This window comes from Abramis brama, assembly GCF_963993115.1.
Source record: "Abramis brama genome assembly, chromosome: 2".
Classification (NCBI taxonomy): Eukaryota; Metazoa; Chordata; class Actinopteri; order Cypriniformes; family Leuciscidae; genus Abramis; species Abramis brama.
Window position 1 is genome coordinate 25,522,111 of NC_139964.1, and position 23,296 is coordinate 25,545,406.

Consider the following 23,296-nt stretch of genomic DNA (forward strand, 5'->3'; position numbering starts at 1 on the left):
GTGTGTCTCTGTTTCAGCTCATCTATGAGTGTGTTCACGTGTGTGTGTCTCTGTTTCAGCTCATCTACGAGTGTGTTCACGTGTGTGTCTCTGTTTCAGCTCATCTTTGAGTGTGTTCACGTGTGTGTGTCTCTGTTTCAGCTCATCTTTGAGTGTGTTCACGTGTGTGTGTCTGTTTCAGCTCATCTACGAGCGTGTTCCCGTGTGTGTGTGTCTCTGTTTCAGCTCATCTACGAGTGTGTTCACGTGTGTGTGTCTCTGTTTCAGCTCATCTATGAGTGTGTTCACGTGTGTGTGTCTCTGTTTCAGCTCATCTATGAGTGTGTTCACGTGTGTGTGTCTCTGTTTCAGCTCATCTATGAGTGTGTTCACGTGTGTGTGTCTGTTTCAGCTCATCTATGAGTGTGTTCACGTGTGTGTGTCTGTTTCAGCTCATCTATGAGTGTGTTCACGTGTGTGTCTGTTTCAGCTCATCTATGAGTGTGTTCACGTGTGTGTCTCTGTTTCAGCTCATCTATGAGTGTGTTCACGTGTGTGTGTCTGTTTCAGCTCATCTATGAGTGTGTTCACGTGTGTGTGTCTCTGTTTCAGCTCATCTATGAGTGTGTTCACGTGTGTGTGTCTGTTTCAGCTCATCTACGAGTGTGTTCACGTGTGTGTGTGTCTCTGTTTCAGCTCATCTACGAGTGTTCACGTGTGTGTGTCTCTGTTTCAGCTCATCTATGAGTGTGTTCACGTGTGTGTGTCTGTTTCAGCTCATCTACGAGTGTGTTCACGTGTGTGTGTCTCTGTTTCAGCTCATCTACGAGTGTTCACGTGTGTGTGTCTCTGTTTCAGCTCATCTACGAGCGTGTTCCCGTGTGTGTGTGTCTCTGTTTCAGCTCATCTATGAGTGTGTTCACGTGTGTGTGTCTCTGTTTCAGCTCATCTATGAGTGTGTTCACGTGTGTGTGTCTGTTTCAGCTCATCTACGAGTGTGTTCACGTGTGTGTGTCTCTGTTTCAGCTCATCTACGAGTGTGTTCACGTGTGTGTGTCTCTGTTTCAGCTCATCTATGAGTGTGTTCACGTGTGTGCGTCTGTTTCAGCTCATATGTGAGTGTGTTCACGTGTGTGTGTCTGTTTCAGCTCATCTACGAGTGTGTTCACGTGTGTGTGTCTCTGTTTCAGCTCATCTACGAGTGTGTTCACGTGTGTGTGTCTCTGTTTCAGCTCATCTACGAGTGTGTTCACGTGTGTGTCTCTGTTTCAGCTCATCTATGAGTGTGTTCACGTGTGTGTGTCTGTTTCAGCTCATCTACGAGTGTGTTCACGTGTGTGTGTCTGTTTCAGCTCATCTATGAGTGTGTTCACGTGTGTGTGTCTCTGTTTCAGCTCATCTTTGAGTGTGTTCACGTGTGTGTGTCTCTGTTTCAGCTCATCTATGAGTGTGTTCACGTGTGTGCGTCTGTTTCAGCTCATATGTGAGTGTGTTCACGTGTGTGTGTCTGTTTCAGCTCATCTATGAGTGTGTTCACGTGTGTGTGTCTGTTTCAGCTCATCTACGAGTGTGTTCACGTGTGTGTGTCTGTTTCAGCTCATCTATGAGTGTGTTCACGTGTGTGTGTCTCTGTTTCAGCTCATCTTTGAGTGTGTTCACGTGTGTGTGTCTCTGTTTCAGCTCATCTTTGAGTGTGTTCACGTGTGTGTGTCTCTGTTTCAGCTCATCTATGAGTGTGTTCACGTGTGTGCGTCTGTTTCAGCTCATATGTGAGTGTGTTCACGTGTGTGTGTCTGTTTCAGCTCATCTATGAGTGTGTTCACGTGTGTGTGTCTCTGTTTCAGCTCATCTTTGAGTGTGTTCACGTGTGTGTGTCTCTGTTTCAGCTCATCTTTGAGTGTGTTCACGTGTGTGTGTCTCTGTTTCAGCTCATCTATGAGTGTGTTCACGTGTGTGCGTCTGTTTCAGCTCATATGTGAGTGTGTTCACGTGTGTGTCTCTGTTTCAGCTCATCTACGAGTGTGTTCACGTGTGTGTGTCTCTGTTTCAGCTCATCTACGAGTGTGTTCACGTGTGTGTCTCTGTTTCAGCTCATCTACGAGTGTGTTCACGTGTGTGTGTCTCTGTTTCAGCTCATCTACGAGTGTGTTCACGTGTGTGTCTCTGTTTCAGCTCATCTATGAGTGTGTTCACGTGTGTGTGTCTCTGTTTCAGCTCATCTACGAGTGTGTTCACGTGTGTGTGTCTCTGTTTCAGCTCATCTACGAGTGTGTTCACGTGTGTGTGTCTCTGTTTCAGCTCATCTACGAGTGTGTTCACGTGTGTGTCTCTGTTTCAGCTCATCTTTGAGTGTGTTCACGTGTGTGTGTCTCTGTTTCAGCTCATCTTTGAGTGTGTTCACGTGTGTGTGTCTGTTTCAGCTCATCTACGAGCGTGTTCCCGTGTGTGTGTGTCTCTGTTTCAGCTCATCTATGAGTGTGTTCACGCGTGTGTGTCTCTGTTTCAGCTCATCTATGAGTGTGTTCACGCGTGTGTGTCTCTGTTTCAGCTCATCTATGAGTGTGTTCACGTGTGTGTGTCTCTGTTTCAGCTCATCTATGAGTGTGTTCACGTGTGTGTGTCTCTGTTTCAGCTCATCTATGAGTGTGTTCACGTGTGTGTGTCTGTTTCAGCTCATCTATGAGTGTGTTCACGTGTGTGTGTCTGTTTCAGCTCATCTATGAGTGTGTTCACGTGTGTGTCTGTTTCAGCTCATCTATGAGTGTGTTCACGTGTGTGTCTCTGTTTCAGCTCATCTATGAGTGTGTTCACGTGTGTGTGTCTGTTTCAGCTCATCTATGAGTGTGTTCACGTGTGTGTGTCTCTGTTTCAGCTCATCTATGAGTGTGTTCACGTGTGTGTGTCTGTTTCAGCTCATCTACGAGTGTGTTCACGTGTGTGTGTGTCTCTGTTTCAGCTCATCTACGAGTGTTCACGTGTGTGTGTCTCTGTTTCAGCTCATCTATGAGTGTGTTCACGTGTGTGCGTCTGTTTCAGCTCATCTATGTGTTCACGTGTGTGTGTCTCTGTTTCAGCTCATCTATGAGTGTGTTCACGTGTGTGTGTCTGTTTCAGCTCATCTACGAGTGTGTTCACGTGTGTGTGTCTCTGTTTCAGCTCATCTACGAGTGTTCACGTGTGTGTGTCTCTGTTTCAGCTCATCTACGAGCGTGTTCCCGTGTGTGTGTGTCTCTGTTTCAGCTCATCTATGAGTGTGTTCACGTGTGTGTGTCTCTGTTTCAGCTCATCTATGAGTGTGTTCACGTGTGTGTGTCTGTTTCAGCTCATCTACGAGTGTGTTCACGTGTGTGTGTCTCTGTTTCAGCTCATCTACGAGTGTGTTCACGTGTGTGTGTCTCTGTTTCAGCTCATCTATGAGTGTGTTCACGTGTGTGCGTCTGTTTCAGCTCATATGTGAGTGTGTTCACGTGTGTGTGTCTGTTTCAGCTCATCTACGAGTGTGTTCACGTGTGTGTGTCTCTGTTTCAGCTCATCTACGAGTGTGTTCACGTGTGTGTGTCTCTGTTTCAGCTCATCTACGAGTGTGTTCACGTGTGTGTCTCTGTTTCAGCTCATCTATGAGTGTGTTCACGTGTGTGTGTCTGTTTCAGCTCATCTACGAGTGTGTTCACGTGTGTGTGTCTGTTTCAGCTCATCTATGAGTGTGTTCACGTGTGTGTGTCTCTGTTTCAGCTCATCTTTGAGTGTGTTCACGTGTGTGTGTCTCTGTTTCAGCTCATCTATGAGTGTGTTCACGTGTGTGCGTCTGTTTCAGCTCATATGTGAGTGTGTTCACGTGTGTGTGTCTGTTTCAGCTCATCTATGAGTGTGTTCACGTGTGTGTGTCTGTTTCAGCTCATCTACGAGTGTGTTCACGTGTGTGTGTCTGTTTCAGCTCATCTATGAGTGTGTTCACGTGTGTGTGTCTCTGTTTCAGCTCATCTTTGAGTGTGTTCACGTGTGTGTGTCTCTGTTTCAGCTCATCTTTGAGTGTGTTCACGTGTGTGTGTCTCTGTTTCAGCTCATCTATGAGTGTGTTCACGTGTGTGCGTCTGTTTCAGCTCATATGTGAGTGTGTTCACGTGTGTGTGTCTGTTTCAGCTCATCTATGAGTGTGTTCACGTGTGTGTGTCTCTGTTTCAGCTCATCTATGAGTGTGTTCACGTGTGTGTGTCTCTGTTTCAGCTCTCCTCCGCAGTATAAACTGCACAGCTTCAGCCTGCTTCACTACGACAAAGAGAGACTGGAGTGGAAGGTGTGTGTTGGTGCTGTTGACTGTTTTAAGCAGATATGGAGTGTATCATGAGTCAGTGTGTGCATCTCTTCAGATCAGTGAATATAAGAAGAACAGACGAGATCCGTCGGAGCTGGTGAAGCAGCACATGGAGGCCTGTCAGCGACTGCAGTGGCAGAAATCATTCCTGGAGAAACACCCGGCAGCGCTGACAGGTAACACACACCACCAGCTTTAACAGAGTCATTAAGACAGAAAATCACATTTCTATTCAGAAAGGATGCATTAAATTGATCAGAAATGACAAAAAAGTGACAGTATACAGTACATATATAATGTTACAGAAAATTTCAAATTAACAAATTTTCTATTTATCAAAAAAATCCTGAAATCAAATGAGTCACTGTTTCCACATTAATATTTATCAGCACAACTGTTTTCAACATTGATAATAATCATAAATGTTTCTTGAGCATCAAGTCATCATATCAGAGTGATTTCTGAAGGATCATGTGACCCTGAAGACTGGAGTAATGATGCTGAAAATTCAGCTTTGATCACAGGAATAAATTACAGTTTAACAATATATTCACATAGAAAACACTTGTTTTAAATTGTAATAATATTTAACAATATTACTGTTTTTACTGTATTTTTGATCAAATAAATGCAGCCTCGGTGAGCAGAAAATACTCATTTCAAAAACATTTTATAAATCTTACCGATCCCAAACCTTTGAACAAGAGTAGTGTACATAATTACATTAATTATATAAATACATAAATAATTAGCACACCACACTCTAACATTAACAATTACCTCTTGAAATTTTTTTATTTTAATTAATACAATTATTTGGTCCATTTATTAACTTTGTTCATGTCTGAATAGTAGTGTAACAGACACATTTTGTAAATTTACATGAAATGCAACTATGAAAAAAAAGAAATATTAAAAAATAATTAAAAATAAATAGAAAATTAAATAAAATTAAATTTAAAAAAGTCATCAACAGCTGTATTTCACAAAATATCTATTTTATTACAGAAAGGAATATGAAATGCTGCATGTGAACTGCTGGGAATAATACTGATTGATGATTCAAACGAATCTGTGAATCTTTTTTTTAAGTGAATCATTGAAATGAACTGTCTGAATAAACTGATTCACTAGCATGAACTGATCTTTCCAGCGCTAGAATGATCAACAACAAGACAGATCGTCAATAATGTGTCTCTGTCTGTGTCTCAGAATATGAAAATGTGCTGCGGAAGTTCATTCACGCTCTCTCGGATTCAGTCAAAGTGTTTTCCAGCCAAGGCAACAGGGTGAGCGAAACCCCACACACAGACACACACACTGACACACACACACTCACAGACACACACACACACACACTCACACTCACACACACTCACTGCAGTGATAAGTTTGTATTTCCTTCTTGATTGTCTTCCATCTGGAGTGAGTTTTCCTATTTTCCCTCATTAAATGTCCCATTGCACTCAGAAACACTTGACATGGCTGAAGTAAAGTGGGTTGTGAATGTTGTGTGATGTTGAATTGAAACACTCGAGCGCAGATGTTTCCTCAGAACTTTGTGACGTGCCTTTAAACCCGGCAGACGCTGGATGCCACATTTGCTCGTAAAGAGATGAAATAATTTCCTGATTTGTGAGTCAGTCAGTTTGATGAAAGCTAAAGAAGTGTTGTTGTGTCTCAGGATGCAGCGAAAGACGCTCTGGGCCGGCTGAAGATGGTGGAGAACGAGGTGTGTGTTAAACCTGCAGTCAGTCAGTGTCTCGGCTCGCTCGCGTGTCCTGTGAACTCACTGTCATTCTCTCCCTCACAGCTGGAGTCTGTCAGGAAGAAACGGGCCGTCAGAGAGTGAACAAACTCTTCACACACTCCTGACATCACGACAATATAGATGAATCGTGACAGATGTGAAGGAGCTCCAGAGGGAAACACTACTCTCACACACTCACACAGACAAACACACACAAACACACTCACTCAGACTCACACAGACACACACTCACTCAGACTCACACTACACTACACATACACTCACTCACTCACACACACACACACACACTCTCTCTCTCTCTCTCTCACACACACACACACACACACACACGCACACACGTCTTGCGTTGCTGCTCTCCATCACTCTGCGGCTCAGAGCATCAGAAACTCCTCGGTGTGTTTCTGTAAGGACAGACGTCTGAATGTTTCGAGTGAGATCAGACTCTTCTCACCTTATGCAAAAATGAAGATTAATCATAGACTATCGGGGAATCTCACAAAACCCTTCAAGATGCCTGGCTCATATTTCAGACCAAAATCAAAAGATTAGAAATTATATTCGACATAAAGCAAAACAAGATTATTTTAGGACCATTACGATTTTTTTTATTGCATTGTGACTTTTTTTAATGATAATTAAGCACATTTAAACCATAATGTGAAAAATGTATATAATATATTATAATTTAAATTGTAAAATAAGCATACATGATGGTAATATTTGCTGTAGTACATTCAAATTTGAAATGAATTAAAAAATATTCATTAAAAATAATTATATAATAATGAATAAGAATATATATATATATATATATATATATATATATATATATTCATACACTGCGTATTATGGGGGAAATTGTGCTTAATTTTCAATTCAAATGGTCTTAAAATTATATATTTATATAGGTTGTGAAATATGACTGTGAGATTCCTCCTAAATACTTTGTAAATAAAATAAATACAATCACGGTTAGAGTGACAGACGGTTACTGCGTGTAACTAGCACTACAGAAATGAAACTGATCTTTTTATTATAAACCTATTGTTCTTTTTGGTCTTCCATCTCCTATCATTCTCTCTCTCTCTGTCTGTCTCTCTCTCTGTCTCTCCCTGTCTCCCTCTCTCTCTGTCTGTCTCTCTCTCCCTGTCTCTCTCTCTGTCTCTCTCTTTCTCTGTCTGTCTGTCTCTCTCTCTCTCCCTCTCTCTCTCTCTCTCTCTCTCTCTCTCTCATGTACAAGTGCTGTTAATCTGGGGTCTTTAATACCATCTTTACAGTAATCTGTGTCCAACAATATTCCCAGATTAGGATAATGCCGCTGCACGGCTGTGATATGGGAATAATCTCAGCACTCCAGGGAAGATGTTCAAGTGTGTGCGAGTGTGTTAGATAGAGCAGATGCGGATAATATCCCATAATCGCGGATTATCCGCACCCCGCTGGAGAACAGACGTGAGAGAAAATCAAACGGGGTTCATTGTGAGGGGGTTCGGGTGTGTGTGTGTGTGTATAAAGAGGTTTCGTATCTGGGTGATAATGAAGGAAATGTGATTTTTGAGGTTGTGTGTGTGTTGATTCAGCATGTTTTAGGGAAGCTGTCGCCTCTTTTTCTTCACTTGTCTATTTCAGAGTCAAAAGGGCATCAACTTTAACCCCTGAACGTCAGAAACACATTTCTAGATCTCAGTAGGTTCAGTGTGTGTGTGTGTGATGCGGTCAGTCAATATATCAACTCTTTTATGGGGGTTTTTGTTTGTTTTTTTGTTTTTCATTTGAAGAGTCAGACATAAATCTGCCTCGTTTCCATGAAAACCTCTCATTATTTTAGTTTGGTGTCTGAACCCCATTAGCCTGCCTTCGTCTTCATCATCCTCATTCACTCCAGTATGTACAGATGAGGTTTATTACCCACATATTGAAGGCAATCACTGCTAATGTATTAATGTATGTACTGACGTTCTGATGATGGGTCTATTTTTAAAAAGCTGCATTAATTTGTTAATGTGTCTAATGGCTAATAATTAAAAAGAAAAGTTGAGCTAAAAATGGAAATGCTGTCATCATTTAAGGCTCGTTCACTGCATGTACGATAATAATAGCTCTAATTCTATGAGAAAAGGGAAGCCACACCACAATATCATTGGAATCGCTTTAACAACGATTTTGAACATTAACAGCCAATCAGAATCCACCCTGCTTTGACGAACTCGAGCATCGACAGGCGACGAAACAGAACGATATCATCCTCCGTTGGTGTGCATGCTAGTTATAGTTATCGTTATCTTTATACTTATCGTTCTTGGGGTGAACTGGCCTTTACTAACGCGATGTGTTGTTCCAAACCCGTATGACTTTCATTTTAATAAAGAACACTAAAGGAGGAGATGTTTTGCAGAATGTCCTGACTGCTTCGTACAGTGAAAGCGAATGGGGACTGGGACTCATTCTCAAGAAACAATAAAAAAACAACTTAAATGTATGTAGTCCATAGCTTGTTCATTATACATACTTGGCATGATGCATCTTGACACGCCATATGTAAAAGTATGCAAACACAAAAGAGATTCCACAAATTGTGAAAAAATCTTTTTAATTATACTTTTAGAGACTGCACTTTTTTTTCCAATCCACCATCTTTACATTTCCATGCAAATGTGCTAGATGGACATCTTTGACCGCTGTACCCGAGTCTAATTTTTATTTTCATTTTTTTGCTGCGACTTTAAAAAATGCATCTCGAGAACTTGTTATTTCCATCCAACTGGCCACGTTCTTTTTTACGCAACACTGCATTCTGTGTGAATAGCCCCATCGATAACTATTTTAGCTTAAACGCCAACGAATAATGATAAAGTTCTGTTTGTGTCTGCAGCTTTAAATGCTCGAGCTCTTGGAAGTAGGGTGGATTCTGATTGGCTGACAATGTTTTCATTAGCTGGGGGGAAAATCGTTCTGAACGTGATTCCAACAATATCGTTCCTCTGTGTCGTTATCGTTATAGCAGTGGTGTACTTTCATTATCTCATAGAATTAGAATGATTGATTAGTAAATCTTTACAGTTATTATTACTTGTTTATTTTTTGCCACATTTTTAAATGCATATAATTTTCAGTGTATTTCACCTGTGCGTTTCTATGCTTTCTATTACTGCATTTATTTTGTGCAAGTGAGATGAAGATCATCTGTTTCATAAATCATTATGTCTGGTGTTTATAAGCAGCACATACAGTATTTTACTACGTGTAAAATATACACAAACTTACCTATATTAAATTGTTTGTGGTACCTACAGTTAAAAATGTAAATGTAAAATATTTGAGGATACTATTGATCGAGCAATTGATGTAAGTCAGTAAAAAATATATGCGCAGAATTGAGAAAATAGTATTTATGGAGATAAATTGTAGCCTATCTCAGGGCAAACATGTGAATGTTCACGATTTATTTTATGCAAACAACTCTAATCGTAGTTGTAACTCTATATTTACAGTAGGCATAATTGTCATTGCGTATGTGTATGCAGCATGAGTCAAATACAATCTTCTGTTCGTGAACAGTTGTATTTCATTCATTAATCTGACTATGCATCCGTGCATTTAATTGCCATTGGCTCGTGTGATAGTAATATGGATCTTAGTAGTATTTTAAGTGATAATTGATTCTATAAACAACTATAAAAGATAATTTTCGGCTTTCTCTGGCTCCCTGCACCGGGCGTAATGCGAAACCGGAAGTTTCTACGCGTACACTCGCTGATCCGAAATCCAAAATGGCGGCCACGTGCAACTAGTCTATAAAAGCCCTCTGAGGTGAATAACGTCATCATGACGTATTAAAATATCAAACTCACGGAACAACAGTGTGCATTTAATCGATATTTACATTTAACATCGTTGCCTTGTCGTAGTTATAAGAACAAGGCTTCCGCTGAATGTCAAATGCAGCACACGGGAGCGCGCACTCTCTGCTGGAGGATGATTGACGGATGTGGGCGGGGCCAGATGGGCGGGGCTTCCTACCGGAGAGAACACGCGGTTCCGTGAGCCGTGCGCTTTTTTCCCCAGTCCGGGCAGGCCTTTAAACTACGCCCACACCTCGCTCGCGATTAACCCTGCTTTTAACACACCCCGAAATCCACAGGACTCGAGACGAACCGACGGAACCCGTCACACATCGGCGACAGCGCTCCCGGAATCCCTTCATCCGCATCTCATACGGGTCATGACGCTGGAAGCGATCCGGTACCGGTCCGGGTCTCTGCAGATCCTCAACCAGCTGCTGCTGCCGCACGAGACCGTGTTCGACGAGATCCGGTCGGTGCGGGACGGATATGAGGCCATCAAGAGCATGAAGGTACGGAAGGCCCGATCCACGGATCCTCTGCCCGGTTCCGTTCACACACATCCGAGTATCTCAAAGCCGGGCTGAGGTTCCTTTGTGTCGGATCAGAGTACGGGGTCGCGCTTTGTTCGTGCGTGTGCATGTGTGATCTGCATAACCTGCGCTTGGTGTAAAGTCCCTGTAAGCCTGGTGAATATATTAATGTATAGGAAATTATAGGATTGAATCGCAGTTAATAATGTCATTAATGGAATCCCAGTTGGCCTCTCAGATCTATTGGAATGAATCCTGCACATCGTTCAAAGTGTGATGAACGCTTGTGCGCACCAGGACGCGTTCTTGCGTTTAGTCTGCGCTGTTTATTTTTTAATAATGCAGGCGTGCGTCTTATTTTGTTTACCGCCATAATTTGTTTATCTTTGAAAATGATTGAAAATACATTTCCTGGAATGTTCCTAAAAGGAAAATCAATCGGGAACTTGGAACGTTCTGTATTAGGTTCACGCAGAAGAACGTGCACTTGTGTTTTGTTTGTGTTCTAATTTTTTGTTTGTTTGTTTGGTAGACAGATTGTTCATAATTTTGTCAGTATCTCACGCACCTTTTAAAGTGTTGTTAAAAAAAAAAACGTCCCTTGCGTTCTGTTTCGATTGTTTCTTGCACTATTTTGCTAATTAAGTTGGTCTATATGCACTGATGCATCACATAGATGCTTTTGGCTGCTGTGTTTGTATGATGGCATGTCAAGTTTAAAGGGTTAATTCACCCAAAAAATGTAATTCTGTCATCATTTACTCACTCTCATGTCGTTCCAAACCCGTAACTAAGACTTTCTTTCATCTTCAAAAACACAAATGAAGATATTTCCATTGACAGCTACGCAACTACCACTTTGACGCTTCAAAAAGTTCATTAAGCAATCGTAAAACTAATATCCATATGAATCGAGCGGTTTAGTTCAAACTTTCCAAAGAGACTCGATCACTTTTTATGATGAACAGATTTAATTTAGGCTTTTATTCACATATCCCTTTCAAAACTGTTCCGAACTCTTTGAACACAAGTACCTGTCCTGTGCGAATCGCCCCTTATCGTTTGCGAACATGCATTGATTGTGACATCATAAAGGTGTTGTTGCTCGGATGTTCTTCCTCACGCCGTTCCAGTCTTGATTAATGCAGTGCATAATTAATGTGTTGGGGTGCTGGTTTTCCGGCAGCCACGTCTGCGCCTCATTAATAGTCGTTACTGCAAATATCTCGCATGAATTATTGATCAATCAGGGGTTGAGGGGTTTGGTCCTGTGCCAGGCACTGTCACTGTCATGAGAGCTTTACTAATGTACGGCAAGTGACGGTCACCAGACCTTCCACTCATCTTCTCTGATGATTCACCAAGAGTGTGTGGTACAAAGACATGTAGTGTGTTTTCAGTTAAAGGAGTAGTTCACTTCAGAATTAAAATTCACTTTTAATTTCCTCACCCCCACGTCATCCAAGATGTTCATGACTTTCTTTCTTCAAGTGAAAAGAAATGAAGGTTTTTGAGGAAAACATTCCAGGATTGTTCTCCATTATAGTGACTTCAATGGGCTCCTACAGGTTTAAAGGTCCAAATGTCAGTTTCAGTGCAGCTTCAAAGACTCGACACGATCCCAGCCGAGGAATAAGAGTCTTATCTAGAGAAACCATCGGCCATTTACTAAAAATAAATAAACATTCATATACTTTTTAACCACAAATGCTCGTCTTCCACTTGCTGCGATGCGCCACACATTATGTAATCGCGTTGAAAGGTCAAGCGTGACATAGGAGTAAGGACCGACCTCGTGTTTACAAAGCAAACGTGCAAAGACTAAGTCAAACGCCATTTACTAAAAAAAAAGGTAAAACAACAAGGTCGGACAATTTTGAAGTTGGAGAACAAAATGAGATTAGTAATGTGTGGCGCATCGCAGCTAGTGGAAGACGAGCATTTGTGGTTAAAAAGTATATAATGTTTATTTATTTTTAGTAAATGGCCGATGGTTTCTCTAGATAAGACTCTTATTCCTCGGCTGGGATCGTGTCGAGTCTTTGAAGCTGCACTGAAACTGACATTTGGACCTTTAAACCTGTTGGACCCCATTGAAGTCACTATATGGAGAAAAATCCTGGAATGTTTTCCTCAAAAACCTTCATTTCTTTTCGACTGAAGAAAGAAAGTCATGAACATCTTGGATGGCGTGGGGGTGAGGAAATTAACAGGAAATTTTAATTCTGAAGTGAACTAATCCTTGGAGAATAGTGATGTCATCCTGCTATTAAACCACTATGACATCAGAGTCATGTAATCAGCTCTTTGAACTAAATGGAATGACCACTTTTAGAATTATGTCATAATCCTCTATTGTTATCATAATGGCAGAAGCTCTAAAGGAATGATGACATCATACTTACCGCACACACGATGTCACTTCTACTGGAGTTGTTTAATAACCTCTGAACTGTGACTGCTATGCATGAATCTATGAGCATTTCATTGAAACTCTTAAAAGAAAGTGACGTCTTCCTTGAATGTGTCCACAAAAACTCAAAACAGTGAACTTGTTCATCAGTCTCACATCAGTATAAATTAATCAATGGGGCTTTTCACTGTAATAATGTAGTTTTCCATTCCAGTGAGCTGATTTTAGACCTGAATGGAAGCGGTAAAATCATGAAAATCAATTTAAATAGATGATCTATGAGAGCAGAAGGTGTGAAGGAATAAACCTCCTCTTAAAGGGACAGTTCACCCAAAAATGAACATTGTCATTTACTCACCCTCATGTTGTAACAAATCTGTATGAGTTTCTTACTTCTGTTGAACACAAAAGATGATATTTTGAAGAATGTTGATTAGCAGACAGTTGACTTTCACAATTTTTTTTTTTTCTACAATGGAAGTCAATGGTTACCAACATTCTTCAAAATTTCCTGTGTTCAGTAGAAGAAAGAAAGGTTATACAGGTCAAACAGGTTTGGAACAACATGAGGGTGAGTAAATGATTTTTGGGAGAACTAACCCTTCAATGAGAAACATTGTACAGCATTTGGCCCTGACTCTCTGGCGTGTGACCTTTGACCCTGCAGGTGCGCGGCGCTCCCGCCATTGCCATCGTGGGGTGCCTGAGCCTGGCGGTGGAGCTGCGGGGGGGCGCCGGGGCCGACGACCTTGTGTCCTTCATCAGGGAGTCTCTGTGTCACCTGACCTCCGCCCGACCCACGGCGGTCAACATGGGCCGAGCCGCGCGCGAGCTCATGGAGTTCACCGAGAACGAGAGCATGGAGAAGAACACAGAGCAGCTGAGAGACAGGTGACACTGAGAGCTTAAATCTTTTAATGATATTCAGGGATTTGCTGGAGGCGCGTTTGATACCAAGATAGTCCAGAGCAGAATCATGTACTCGGCTTTGTCTTCTTGAGTTATGTCTGTGGAAGCTTGTTTCCGCCACAGAATAAAAAAGAAAAAGGTAATTGCGAATTATTATTATTATTATTATTATTATTATTATTATTATTATTATTGTTATTGTTATTATTATTATTTTTCTTTCAGATTTGGACTTTATAGCTTACAATTGCGAGTTTATATCTCACAATTCAGAGAAAAGTTAGAATTGTGAGATTACATTTCACAATTACCTTTTTAATTTTTTTTATTTTGTGGCGGAAACAAGCTTTTATATGTCTGTGAAATCTGTCTTAAAGTTGAATTGAAATTCTGAACACACATTATGGTGTTTTTGACCAGAATATGTTCGGTGAGAAACGTAAGATTGTCAAATATTTGGCTATTTGAGACTAGCTTAGTTATGAAGAATGGAGAACTAAAACTGAGCAAAATAATGCTAATATAGAAATAATCCGATTAGCTTTCAAAAATATTTGAGTTATTATTAATTTAATATTTTAAACTTTTAGAAATATTTAATAGAATCATTTAAAATATTTCTATAAATAAATTATTATTAATATTAAAAATTATCAAACTCCTATCTAAAGTACTATGCTAAAAAGCCACATAAAATCTAAATAATTTCTATAATTATTTAATTGATTAAAAGAACATTTATTTCAATTATAAAATAATTTAAAAAAACATTGCCATCACAGGAATAAAATACAACATATTCAAAATATATAGTATATTGAAAACTGTCATCTTAAATTGTGATAAATCACAGTATTACTGTTTTTTTACTCTATTTATAATATAATTAACTGTTGTTTTTAACTGAAGATCATAATTAATAAAGTGCGTTAAAGGAAATTATATTTGCTATTGTGTTCAAATTCACCTTTTATCCAACTTTCACCATCAGAGACCAATTAAATTGACAACCACACTTATATGTATGACCTTTAATCTCCAGCAAAGGATTATTAACCATAACAGACCAGCGTATTAATGTGTTTCTCTATTGGCCACGCCCCTGCTTCAGCGTGATTGGCTGGATTGAGGAGATGTTGGAGCGAGACGTGAACGACAACAAAAAAATCGGCAACTACGGCGCCCAGCATATCCTGTCAGGAGTCCCGCGAGACTCGGTCACCATCCTCACACACTGCAACACCGGCAGCCTCGCCACAGCGGGATACGGCACAGCTCTCGGTGAGTCCACGTGCGCATTAAAGGTGGGGTACGCGCCATTTCAAAAACGCTGTTGGACAATGTTGATATTTGAAATCAACCCAAACAAACACACCCCTTCCTTATTGCTCCGCCTCCAAACCTCAACCTCCAATCTGAGCCGGAGTCAGACCTTTTCACATCCCGCTTACCCCACCTATAATCATGTGCTGGTGTAGCTATGCTAGAAATGAATGTGTGTATCTGATCCGTGCAGGAGTGGTGCGGTCGCTGCACGCGCTGGGCCGCTTGAAGCGCTTGTACTGCACAGAGACGAGGCCCTACAACCAGGGCGCCCGCCTGACGGCGTACGAGGCCGTCGCTGAGGGGTTCCCCGCCACCCTCATCACAGACAGCATGGCAGCGCTCGCCATGAGGGAGAAGGGCATCACAGGTGACACTCCAGTTCTGTTTCTGCATCAGGTCTGGCAGAGTTTAAAGGGGTGGTTGATCATGATTTCACTTTTCTAACTTTAGTTAGTGTGTAATGTTGCTGTTTGAGCATAAACAACATCTGCAAAGTTACAGCGCTCAAAGTTCAAAGCAAGGGGAGATATTATCAAAGGGAGACTACAAAAAAAACGTCTGAAAAAAAGACGGATCATTAATATGTCGATTCTGTATGCTACTAAATTTCTCTGGTTAATAATAAAAAATGTAAAAAAACAAACGGCTGGTAGGAACTATAGTGAGCTTCTTCATGAGTAAGTGATATCACTAACCCCGCCATTTACATAAACCCCAAATTCAAGTTTTTGAAATGTTCAGTGCACGTGTGTGAGGTAAAATCGGAGCTGCTAACACACACACACACACACAAGGTGTTGAAGCTCCGCCCTCTGTGCCGGGAGCAGCAGCTCATTTGCATTTTAAAGGGACACACACAAAATGGTGTGTTTTTGCTCACCTTCAAAAGTGACAATTTTAACGTGCTATAAAAATATCTGTGGGGTATTTTGAGCTAAAGCTTCACATACACACTCTGGGGACATCTTGTACATCTTGTGAAAAGGGCATTCTAGGACCCCTGTGACGTTCTTGTGTGCACACAGCTGTCGTCGTCGGAGCGGACAGGGTTGTTGCGAACGGTGACACGGCGAATAAAGTGGGCACGTATCAGCTGGCCATCGTCGCCAAACACCACGGGGTGCCGTTTTACGTGGCGGCGCCGAGCACGTCCTGCGACTTGAGTCTGGAGAGCGGGCGAGACATCGTGATCGAGGAACGTCCCGCTGTGGAGCTCACCAGCATCAATGGGGTTCCTGTAGCTGCACCTGGTGAGTGTGTGTGTGTGTGTGAAAGGAGAAATAAACAATAAAAGTAAAAAGGCACAAGTTTGACTCACTTTTCAATCCTCAGGTTGCCAACATTTACCATGATTTACTGTAGAAACACTAACTGAAACCATGGGAATGCGCTGTAAATGTATTCATATTGAATTTTATGATATTATTAATGTAGACATTAAATGTATTAAAGGAGTAATGGAATATAATTGCAGTATTTCTTGTTATCAAGCGTTTTGTGCATTAGTGTTATGCCTAACTACACATTGCAAACTCTAGTGTGTGTGTGTGGTAGATTTTCACCTGCCATTGTGTGTTTTGGCACTTGCGTGCAGTAAACAGCTTTTTGTATTTTTGTGTTTGTAAATGTTTAAAGCAGGAGGTTATTTTAGTGAAGAAGGTAGCCTGTGAAGAAGGGGTGAGAAAGTCAGAAAAAGATGATTAGTGTGTGTGTGTGTGTGTGAGAGAGAGTGTGTGTGCGTGCGAGACCGCAGGGCTTAAGTGAGATTTGAAACAGAGCGGAGCTGCTTTTAATTAAACGGTTGTGATATGAGGGCGAGGGAGGAATGATCCTACATACGTGTGAAAATAGAAGAGAGAGAGAGATGAGTCGGAAGCATCAGATTAATTAAAGCTGCAGCGTTTAATAGCTGCCGGCGTCTCGGGGGGGGGGGAGACAGATTACTGCACTCTCTCATGAACTCCTGCCTGACGCACAGTGGACAAGACCAGGAGTTTCAGAGTCTTCAGGAGTGGGAGTTGCGCACCCACATTTATTCATTAACTTTCACTTGTAATTTCAGAAAATATCCAACTCTAGATATCGACAAAAACTACAGTGATACTAAAACAGCGCTGTATTTTAAGGAGCTCATTCTCTGTGGTTGCAGGGATCGACGTGTGGAACCCGGCGTTCGACGTCACCCCTCACCAGCTGATCACGGGCGGCATCATCACCGAGCTCGGCGTGTTCCTGCCGTCTGAACTGCAGGCCGCGCTGACGGGGAGACTCACTGCGCTGTGAGGCACGGGTGTATCGCTGCACCTCACACACCTCTCGCCTCTCTCTCTCCTAGTGTTTCCACCTCACTGTGGTGGAGGTTGCACCTTTAATTACACACACAAGCATCGGCGCCGAGGTGTTAACAAGGCACACGCACGTTCCGTTCAATTCAACACTTACAAAGTGAAGTGGAATAACACCATGTGACACATAATGTACAACCCAGGGATGCTTGTAAACACACACACACACACACACACACACATGCAAACACACACCTTCTCCTTCTCTCTGTGTACAGCTCATGTCACACCATCTCATGTCTTTTGTCTACATCTTTGTGAAAACCTCCTTCAGCTGTTCCTTTTTTTGTCCACTTGTTTCTTCCCCTCTTTCTGGCTCAGCTCCAGGTTGTTTGTAACAGGAAGTGTTTCACACACAGAGATGGCAAACAGTGGGCAGGCGTTGAGAACATTCAGAGTATTTCAAAATAAAAGTCTTAGGTTTAATACGGGTTGAACTGATGTCCTTTGAGGGTCCGGGTCATATTTCAGCCCAAAATCAAATGGAAAAGTAAACAAAGCCTATTTTTAGGAGCATTAAGATTTTATTTTAATGACAGTTATGCATATTTTCCCTCCATATTCTCAGTACTTTAATACAAAAACACTTTCTATTTATATTGTAAATCTATATTACACTTTAGATTTTTAAAAATATGTAATATCATAGGAGCATTTCTCTTATTACAATATTTATTACTGTAATATTGTAATAAAAAAAATGTATTACAGTGTACAGTAGTCTTAATTTACACTACCGTTCAAAAGATTGGGATCAGTATGATTGTTCTGATAATAATATTTCGCAGTATTACTGTTTTTACCAAATATTGTAGTGCTAATTGGACTTGATGCTTCAATCCCTGGGGAAGGTTGGCACACCTGATGTCATCGGTGAGATTTGAGTGGTAGAAATATCATTGGGCCTTCATGGACGTTTCGTTGATGAACCCATGACGTCTCCAGAGGGCTTAAAAGTGACACCTGGCGTCCCAGGCACACCCCCCCTCAACTCCGTGTCCTCCCGTCTTCATCCCGCCGCCCAGCTGATATCCTTCCTTTTAATCCACTGCCAATTCCTGCTTCTTCCCGCTGGATTCGACATGGACTTGATTGCTTGTTGGAGAGAGCGACTCCTAAACCCCCATTTACCTCAGGGTTGTGAAAACCCCTGCATCCCACTTCCACTGGAAAAATCCTCACCTTCCAGCCATTTTGTGTAGCTTCGGTTGCCAGTTCAGAGTACTTCAAACATTTTCTCTCAAATGCTTCCTCCATCCATCTTCCCATGGGACTGTAAGCTTGGCTGTTGTAGACCAAAGACCAAATCTGAGTCTATGTTCACCCAGTTAGTCCATATTGACCTTTCTTGGCCAGTTTCTCTTTCTCTGCCGCCTCATCTCTTCCGCCTTGACGTGTCCTTGTGCCATTGAGGAGCGTTTGGACTGAGCCCAAGGCCAGCTCTCCCATATTAAACTTGACCAACCATGTCCCTGAAATGAAGTGCTGACTTTGCATTGCCCACGGCTTCAGATGGTGTCCGCTTTCTCCCGAGGGGCCGCTGTTCACACGGCAGGATCCTCACAGTCAGTGAGGGTCATGTCCAAAAAACTTGATGGTGTCCTTTTTTAATCGTTCAAACTGCCCATTGTCTTTGAGGTTTGCATCATACGATCTGCCCAAACTTTTCGAGATTTATCTGTTAGATTTATCTTAATTTTTTATCTGTGACATGACTTTTTCAATGGAGATTTTCAATTACTGCGGTTGAGCTTCATCCTCGCCCATGTGATGTTTTGATGAAGTCCTTTGGCGGAGGGGACAGTTGTTATGACCTCCATGGTGAACGTGATTTCACCAAGTACAACATGTTCCTGGATCAACATCTTTGTTGATCCTGGAACAACATTCCAATCAACCAATCAGATTTGAGGGACAAGTTTACAGCTTATGTCAGGTTTAGGCTTACAATCAGGGTTAGGTGCTTCTACTCGGTGTCATTAGGGGTATACTCATCATTTCCCTCTGATTTTAGTGATAACTAATGGGTAGGGTTAGGTGTAGGGGTGTGGGCTAAATTCTCAGATAGGAATATTCTTCCAGGATCAACAGAATATGTGGATCCAGGAACATGTATCACATGGCAAAAATCATGGTGACCTATCATCCATATAGGCTCATATTGGTGGAACAAGAAAAACTAACCAAACTGTAGTCGTTTAATGAAACCCTTTTCATGGCTCTGATAATGAGCTCCATTGCCATAGTAAAGGCCAAGGGGGAGATGGTGCACCCGCCATGATGCCTACTTCCAAAGGCTGCCATGCTGAAGTAAAGTTGGGTGTTGTGAGGCAAAATTGCACATCTTGGAAGTAATGTTCTACCAGATTTGTTATTAGTATAGGCACCTGTAAAACCTCAACTCAAAAGCCGTCCTCAGGAAGGAATGAGGAACTGGCCCAAAGGCGTTGGCCAGATTGAGGAACAAGACGTGCAGTTCCCTTTCTTCCTTCCTAGCATCTGAATTTGATGCCATATAACACTGTTATGTTCAAGGCATCCTGCTATGCCAGCCTTTTCTATAGCTGTATCAATAAAATGGTTTTGTTTTAGGTTCTTTGCGCCAATACAAATCTTGCCTTCAATATTCAGAAGGTTTATTTAGCGAAACTGTTCGATGGTGAATGAATTCTTGTCTTCTGGGATCAGCACTCCCCCTGCTCTTCGCCAGGCTTTGGGAATAATTTGCTTTTCCCATACCATCCTCATGTAACATCCAGGGCATATACTGATGCCGATCTTGTTTGCGTGTTCTCCCCGTGTCAGGGTGGGTTTTCTCCCATGGTCTCCAGATTCCCCAACAATGACATGTCCAAAGAAAAGCAGGTTCATGCCAAATTGTCCGTAGGTGTGAATGAGTGTGTGAGTCCCAAGAAGGGTTGGGGAAAGACCTGTCAACCTACCCCAAAAAACATTGCCACGAAAATTCATGGAGAGTCTCTTTCGTATGGCCCCCTTTGGACAGTCTCTTACGTATAGCGAGAGCTGGTAAAATAATCACCAAATAGTTCATGAGGAAGAGATGTTAAAGTGATGTTGTGGGGGTGCGATTGGAGGGATGTCGGCAAGGATTGGTGTATCTTTTAACTCATCCGTTTAAGTGGTTCTGTGATGCGTCTCAACCTCCTCTTTAGACGCTTTCAGAGATCCACTTTTTTTATTAGTAAGGATGTTCTTTACAAATTTAAATGGATGTTTGTAAAAGTTTGTTTTAGCTTTTTGCGCCGATCTCCTAATTCCTCTGCTCTGCACAGTTTCGAGAGCCGTTGCCTTGGTGAGACTCAAAAACTATATCTTACCAACCCAAAATCTTACTTGTATGACGCGTCTCAACCTCAACTTTTACAAATTTAAATGGATGTTTGTAAAAAAAAATTGTTCTTGCTTTTTACTTTTTTCTTTCAAAAACTAAATTTTACCAAGCCCAATCTTATTTGAATGACGTTGAGATTTTTTTTTGCATTACAATATTGAGAATTTTGGTGGGAAAATGTATTTAATTGTCATCTTCATGGTCCCAAAGTCTTTGCAAAGCTTTATGCTGATTATAATACCATGCATTTTCTTTTGATTTTGAGCTGAAGTGTTTCCATGAGACTTCCAGGTCCAACTGTTTATTAGTTATGATAGATATGTAAAAATTTAAGCCCAGCTTAGATAAGGGCTGTACTTTAATGTACATATGTACGATTTATCAGCATAATGCCAATCTGAGCACCAGTCCTTTTACAGGGAATGCCAATTGAATCACATATTACTGAATCAAAATGTTATATTAACATTTCGAGAGATTTGAATCCTGCAGTTGAACAAATAAAACACATACAGAGATTATGAACATTCATGCACAGACGATTTTTAACGGTGCGTTTTACAAGTAAATACACTGTGTATTTAATTAATAGTGTGTATTTAATGTATTTCGACCAGAATGGTCGATCTACCATAAACGTACAATAACCGGTCAGTGATTTGAACAATGATTTTCACTCATAATCAAGATCATATCACAGATGCTCGAGTTAAACCTGTGGTATTCCTTTAAATCTGTCATTTAGATAGATGTATCTGATCAGGGTGTGGGGAAATGGTGCTATGGAGCTAGACTTTAGACGATACCTCAGAAGAGATCCCGAACTCCTCTAGTACTTCCACTTTGTTTTTTATCGTAGTTCTGTGTCGTATTTACTCTCTCTCACACACGCGCAGCTGATCTTGGGTCAGAATTCGGCACGGGCCACTGTGTGTTTGGGTTTAGATCTGATCCGGGATCAGTACCGCGAGTCGGTCAGGGCTTCTGCTCCGTGTTACCGAATGTAACGAGGCCTAAAACCCTCACTGCCTTACGAGACCAGCAAAAACACCCCGCCCACTGATGTCCGATTGGCTGAATGAGACGGAGCCACGCCCACTTCTCAGAGCGCAACCCGGTCATATAAATCTATCAAAATAATTAATAATTCCCCCATTTTCTTTTTTTTTTTTTTGTCCCCCCCCACCACCACCAAGACCATCAGTGTCACATTAATTTAGATAATAATTTCGGATCACACATGGTAATGATTGCACATTTATTTTTTTACATTTCATCTGTTTAAATCGAAAAATGTAGCATCAAAACACGTAGAGCAGCTGTAAATGTGTTCATCTACTTTTAAAGAAATTCAAATTCTCATATAAAACAGCTCGAAGGAAAATCTGTTTTGCTTTGGGGGGGTTTTTTGGGAGTTGTTTTTTTTGGGGGGGGGGATTTAATTTCTTTGATTTTTAAGACCAGAACTATAAACGAGAGGTATGGAAATAGTCATAATAAAAACAAATGTAGCATCATTTGAGGTCATATGTGTGTGGATTTGTGTTGTTCTGGTGGTACAAATTTTGTTTTCACTTCAAATTGATTGTTTTATTTTGTATTTTTGAGAGGGGGGGGGCTGTGCAAGCAGATTATTTGTTTTATATATATCTATACACCGTATATCCATGAATTGTGATTTTTGGTGATGAAACTGTTGTTTAAAAGCTTTCATTGAGAGGCCCTCTATAGATTCGACTCCCCACTCGACAACTAGATGCGACAAGCAAAAAAATGTGCAATTTAAGCAGTTCAATATCTCAGATTTCGCTCTTGGCTTTGAAGCGCTTCACATGCACGGCCTGGCTCACGTACAAACTGAATCAAGCAGTTAATGTTAATGTTCATTTATTCTTCTCTCTGTTAAATTCGGACATTTATTAGAATGCAAAAAAAAAAATCTTTATCCAAACTCACACTTGAGAGAGAGCCGATGGATGGGCCGTTTTCTCCTCCACCACACAGTCTGAATACAGGCAATTAGATGCATGTGTAAAGTCTTTAACATGTGCTTTAGTACGGTGAGAGAGAGCGAGGAGTTTCTCCTGAGCTCTGGTGCCAAAACAAGTGTTCCTGTCGAAGCGTGACGGACGTCGGTCTGAGAGGACCTCTTTTGTGTTTCTGTTTGTTCTCGTTCTTCTAATTGATAATCACTGCTGGGTTTGATTTTGTATTCTGTGGAAGTAGTTGGAGAAAAAAAACTATTAGACTGGATGTTTTTTTATACATATGAATATAATATACAACATGCATAAATTAAGAGATGTCTGTTCCACATCAGTACAATAAACAGAGAGAACCAATACTGTTGTGTGTTTGTGGTCATTTATTGTATAATTATTTATGATCATTATTGAACTGTGTGATGCTAACGGAGAGATTAAAGCAGTCATATACCTTAGTCCTTAATCTTTTATCATTTGAATAAATATATATGTGTGTGTGTGTGTGTATACACTAAGAAGTTAAATTACA

At 41.1% G+C, this 23,296-nt stretch overlaps 2 protein-coding genes across 3 annotated transcripts in view; both read left to right on the forward strand.

Annotated features, from left to right (window-relative positions):
• The window catches only part of cc2d1a (coiled-coil and C2 domain containing 1A), a 19,037-nt gene extending 12,442 nt beyond the window's left edge, over window positions 1–6,595 (forward strand). The window contains exons 25-29 of one of the 2 annotated variants that reach the window (XM_084106828.1): window positions 4,204–4,273; window positions 4,347–4,467; window positions 5,504–5,580; window positions 5,976–6,023; window positions 6,105–6,595. In XM_084106828.1, the coding sequence (XP_083962954.1) occupies window positions 4,204–4,273; window positions 4,347–4,467; window positions 5,504–5,580; window positions 5,976–6,023; window positions 6,105–6,143 (355 nt within the window). In that variant the 3' untranslated portion in view covers window positions 6,144–6,595. Of the gene's footprint in view, window positions 1–4,203; window positions 4,274–4,346; window positions 4,468–5,503; window positions 5,581–5,975; window positions 6,024–6,104 lie in introns of those variants that run through there. The other variant, XR_014605069.1, reaches the window with a different exon arrangement.
• A 3,464-nt stretch (window positions 6,596–10,059) lies between these two features.
• On the forward strand, window positions 10,060–23,126 carry mri1 (methylthioribose-1-phosphate isomerase 1). The gene is made up of 6 exons (XM_084107049.1): window positions 10,060–10,416; window positions 13,518–13,741; window positions 14,871–15,040; window positions 15,276–15,452; window positions 16,111–16,335; window positions 17,235–23,126. The coding sequence occupies exons 1-6, from the start codon at window positions 10,285–10,287 to the stop codon at window positions 17,366–17,368; spliced, it is 1,062 nt and encodes a 353-aa protein (XP_083963175.1). The 5' UTR covers window positions 10,060–10,284; the 3' UTR covers window positions 17,369–23,126.
• The last annotated feature ends 170 nt before the right edge of the window (window positions 23,127–23,296 follow it).